This window comes from Myotis brandtii, unplaced genomic scaffold (genome assembly GCF_000412655.1).
Source record: "Myotis brandtii unplaced genomic scaffold, ASM41265v1 scaffold892, whole genome shotgun sequence".
NCBI lineage: Eukaryota > Metazoa > Chordata > Mammalia > Chiroptera > Vespertilionidae > Myotis > Myotis brandtii.
This window is the reverse complement of record NW_005371656.1, coordinates 103,199-108,197: the sequence shown is the minus strand read 5'-3', so window position 1 is coordinate 108,197 and position 4,999 is coordinate 103,199. Positions and strand designations below refer to the sequence as shown.

The window sequence follows — 4,999 nt, the reverse complement described above, 5'->3', positions numbered from 1 at the left end:
AAGTATATAGGAGTATGTAGTTTGGGGTTAATTTTAATTATCATAATCATTCCAACATTTCCTACTACACTGAAGCTGTAGATAGCCAGAAATACCAGGAAGAGGGGAACTTCATTTCTGGGTAATCTGAGAAGCCAAATAGGGTGAACATGGTGCCAGCAGCTATGTTGCTCCCTACCAGAAACATGTTTCTTAATGGTAAGATCTGAAAATTCATCTTGGAAATAATATATTATGGTGAATGCCTGACACATGAAGCATGCTTCATTCTCTCCTGTGTAGAGTATAAGATGGAACAAAATACTCTGTGTTAAATCCTGGTCAGTGTTAAGTATCCAAGACAGGAACATCTAAACTTTCATACAATAATTACTAGTTAATATTACCTTTTCAAAAATTATAAAACTTAATTCTGTTCTTATTCTGAAATGTAATTTTAAAGACTTACACGTGTAATAGTTATAAATTTGAGTGGTTTAGACAGTACATATAATCAAATCTTTACGTAAGACATTCTAATCTCACTGAATTTATGAATTCTGCAAGAAAAAGTCTAGGAAAATAAAATAATGTTTTATTGGTTCTATAATTACTAATGAAATAACTTCTATAATTAGAGCTAATTTCTGTATAAAAATATGTGCGTATGTTGTGACACAAAGAAAGAATAGTCTGTATACTTATATCATATTTTAAATACCAGGTCGTCATTCCTCTTTTTGACTAAATAGAGCCAATATCAAAGTAAGTAATAATTTATTTTTGGTACAAAATATCTACTGAACTGCCTTTCTCTACAGGTGAGCACACAGAAACCTGAAGAAGTCATGACTTGTCTAATGACATAAAAATATCAGATAATCAACTTACAACAATATCCCAGAATTCTGAATTCCTAGCATGTACCCATCTCTCTAAGCTAGACTCTGACCCACACTGAATTGTCACATCAGCATTTTTATTTTGAAATGATCATCTTCTCACACTTCCTTATTTATTCTTTTTACCATTCTAAAGACAAACTTCATGCAATGAAACTACATAAACTGATCCAGTAAATGCGTTGAAGATGTTTATGATAAGGGAGTTCTTAAGAGAGAGAGAATGGTGTGATTTCTCAAACTGTTGTCCAGGTAGGATCCAAGTTAAAATTTAATCCCAGAGAGACAGTGAAATTTTGCAATAAGTGTGTTCAAAATATTGTATGGGCATGACCATGCTAAACATATACTCCTTGTTTATCTGGAGTTCAAATTAACTGTAGTAATCTGCATTTTTTGTTTGCTAAATCTGGCAACCAATATCTAGCACTCAGAATGTTATGGTCACCAACACATCCCAGTTCACCTAGAACTGTCCTCATTTTAGTACGATAGGTCACACAAACCAGGAATTCCCTCCATCATATTCCCTTATAATGCAGTCTTCTTTCTCAGACTAACATTTCTGCTAAGGTCATCTCTGGTTCTGCAACCTCAAACCAGGTGGTTCTAGGAGTTCCAACACCAAAGGGTCCCATATAACACTGAGAAATCTTGATAGCCCAATTTGTTCAAATATCTAAGGATTTCTGAATCAATCAGAGGTCATCTTTTTCAGTCAATTCTTATTATTGTAAAATTCTTTCTTAGTGTCCTTTTTCAAAATTTCTCAACCACATCTTCATTGATATTTTCTGCTGGATTACTCCTTGTTATGGGGAACTACCCTGTGCAAATAACTATGTATAGCAGCATCTTTGACCTCTAGTCACCAGATGACAGTGCCACCCTCACCCCTTGTCCTTCCACTATGACCATCAGAAATGTCCCCAAATATTGTCAATTGACTCTTGGGGCAGTGGTTGGAGTGTGCGTAATAGCCAGTAGTTGAGAACTGCTGCCTTATTTCCTTGCTTCTGGTAGATTTTCATGTTTCTTTTGACTTAAAACTGGTGTGCAAATTAAATATCATGGCTGCTTATCTCTCAAATAATGTTATTATATGGATTTCAAAATCTGTGTTATTGCCCAGCCAGTGTGGCTCAGTGGTGGAGTCGACCTGTGCTCCAGGAGGTCACAGTTCAATTCCTGTTCAGGGCACATGATCAGGTTGCAGATTGATCCCCAGCATGGGACGTGCAGGAGGTCGCTGATCAATGATTCTCATCATTGATGTTTCTATCTCTTTCTATCCTTCTCCCTTCCTCTCTCTCTAAAATCAATAAAAACATTTAAAAATATCTGTACTATCTTTGAATCTGGGAAATGTGGTATCTAAAATTTCTTCCTTATAATTTCTTTGTATTTTTTCTTTTTGCTCTTGGGAGCCAAAATAATATTCCATGCTCTAAAATCATATTTAGAGCTGGTCCTGTTTATTAGATTTCTCCAGGGGCTCATTTTATTCCTTTCAACTCAATTTTATTTAAATACTTGCCTATTCTCTTTTGTACAACTCTTCCAAAAATTCAAAGAAGCAGAGAGACATATACCTAAAAAAGTCTCAGGTCCTTCTTTCTCCCATTCCCAGGAAACAGTTGTTGGGACATGACTATGCAGGTCCTTAGCTAAGCCAAACCCTTTGGGCAAAGCTCTGTAGAAAATGTACACTTTCTGTTCCAGATACTTAATGTATTCAGTGGCTAAAAATTCTGTCAAAATGATTTTCCCATGAAAAATGGCTACAACATTTTCTAGATACCTTTCATGAAAAGGAATATCCATATTTTCTCAGACCTGCAAACAAACCTGCTAGTAGAAAAGACTGCCCCCCTTGGGCCTCTGGAGAAGGGTTTGGGGGAGATCTAAGACTCTGATAACTATGTCCACTCTCTATGTAACCAGGCTCTTAGAAAAAATAGCTTCCTTATTCCCTTGAGGCTTCAAAATGAACAGTTTAAATTATTATTTCTAACATAATTCTGGTCTTTTGAAAAAAGGTCATTTCATCACAAGCAAATATACAACAAAGAACAAAACAAAGGCTGAAATCCACCTACTAGTAACAGTAAGACTTTAATCCACAATTTATAAAATAAGCATGATGATAAGTAAGAGATAATGTGAATTAAAAGGCCATAGTCCAAAATGATGCTACTCATAACAATGGTTATGAAATGTATGTGTACATTTTATATACATATATGTGCACACATGCACACTGAGACAGAGAGAGAGCAGCAGAGACAGAAACAGAGAACTAATTACATGCCATAAATTGTTCTAAGTGCTTTACACATGACATGTCGCTTAATTTCCCCAACATTTATGATAAATAATTATTATTAATGTCTCCAGTTTTTTTGAGATGAGTCTCTGAAGTTCCAAAAAATTTAGACACTGCAATGACAACAACAAAAACATAATAAAACAAGAAATGAACAGCAAAACAGAACATATACACATATGAGAATCTCATTTTGTGCATAACTGGCAAAAGTAGTTCTATATTGTAAAATAAGAGGAATTCAATTTTGAAATGAATCATAGTTTTCATAATAGATCAGAAACTGTGATTCTCAAGTGTGCTTCATTCATCTTAGGAAGGTTTTATGGCAAACTAAATGTGTGTGTGTGTGTGTGTGTGTGTGTGTGTGTGTGTGTGTGTGTGTGTGTGTTATTAGTCCAGTAGCAAAACCATTTAAAACATTTAGATTAAATGAAAGCAAACATGGGAACTGTAAATTTTGAAATGTGTTCAAGGAAACCCGGGTCAATTTTGGAGGCACAAAGAAAATTGAATGAAAAAGACTCAAGCATAAAGACCTGCCCCCTGGCTGTTCCCTCCACTCTACAAAACCACAGCCAACCAATTCATCCCTACACCTGCCTCCATTATGGGACCCTGGGTCCTACTAAGGAAATATTCTCCAGGAAAATATTTTGGAGCTCACCACTTTTCTGAGAGCTTCTTTCATATCCTTGTTCCTCACACAATAGATCATGATAGACAGAGGAACAAAAACAGAAACAGGGAACTAATTAAATGCCATAAATTGTTCTAAGTGCTTTACACATGACATGTAACTTAATTTCCCCCAACATTCCTGAGAAATAATTATTATTAGTGTCTCTATTTTTTAAATAATAATCTCTAAAGTTCCAAAGACATTACACACTGCAATGACAACAAAAATATAATAAAGGAAGCAAGCAGTGAACAGCAAACAGAATATGCCCACCTATGGGAGTCTCACTCTGTGCATAAACTGGCAAAGGTGATTCTTCATTGTAAAATAGGAGGAATTCCATTTTGAAATGAATCATACTTTCCATAATAGGTCAGCAACTCTGTTGTTTCTCAAGAGTTTTCCATTAATCTTATGAAGGTTTTAGAGCAAACAAAATGTGTGGGTCTTAACAGTCCAATACCCAAAACATTTTATTTTTTTAAAACTTTATTGTTGAAAGTATTATATATGTACCTTTTTTCCCCCTTGATCTTTTCTAGCCATTTCCAGCCCCCCACCCCAGGTCTTTACCACTCTATTGTCTGTTTCCCTGGGTTATTTATATATGCATACAATTTCTTTGGTTGATCTCTTCCTGTCCACCCTCCCCCACCTTCCCTCTGAGATTCCACAGTCTGTTCCAGCACAATACTCTCCAGGTCCCTCCAGGCTGGCTCAAAGGGTAAGAGATCCATCTTTTTTTAGATTGAATAAAAGCAAAGACCAAAGTTGCAAATTTTGAAATGTGTTCAAACAGACCCAGGTCAATTGCGGAGACAAAGAAAATTGAATGTGAAAACCTCACTCATAAAGACCTGCCTCCTGGCTGTTCCCTCCACTCTATAACACAGCAGCTAACCAAGTCACCCTACATCAGCCTCCATTATGGGACCCTCGGTCCTACTAAGAAAATATTCTCCAGGAAAATATTTTGGAGCTCACCACTTTCCTGAGAGCTTCTTTCACATCCTTGTTCCTCAAGCTGTAGATCAGGGGGTTCAGCATGGGAATCACTACAGTGTAAAACACTGAAGCCACTTTGTCAGTATCCACACTGTTGCCAGAACT

General features: G+C 36.1%; 1 protein-coding gene across 1 annotated transcript in view; it reads right to left on the bottom strand.

Moving 5' to 3' along the window:
* Positions 1-4,834: 4,834 nt before the first annotated feature.
* The window catches only part of LOC106724562 (olfactory receptor 5L2-like), a 7,530-nt gene continuing 7,365 nt past the window's right edge, over positions 4,835-4,999 (bottom strand). Inside the window, exon 6 of the mRNA XM_014532418.1 lies at positions 4,835-4,997. Within this exon, the coding sequence (XP_014387904.1) occupies positions 4,835-4,997 (163 nt within the window). The remainder of the gene's footprint in view (positions 4,998-4,999) is intronic.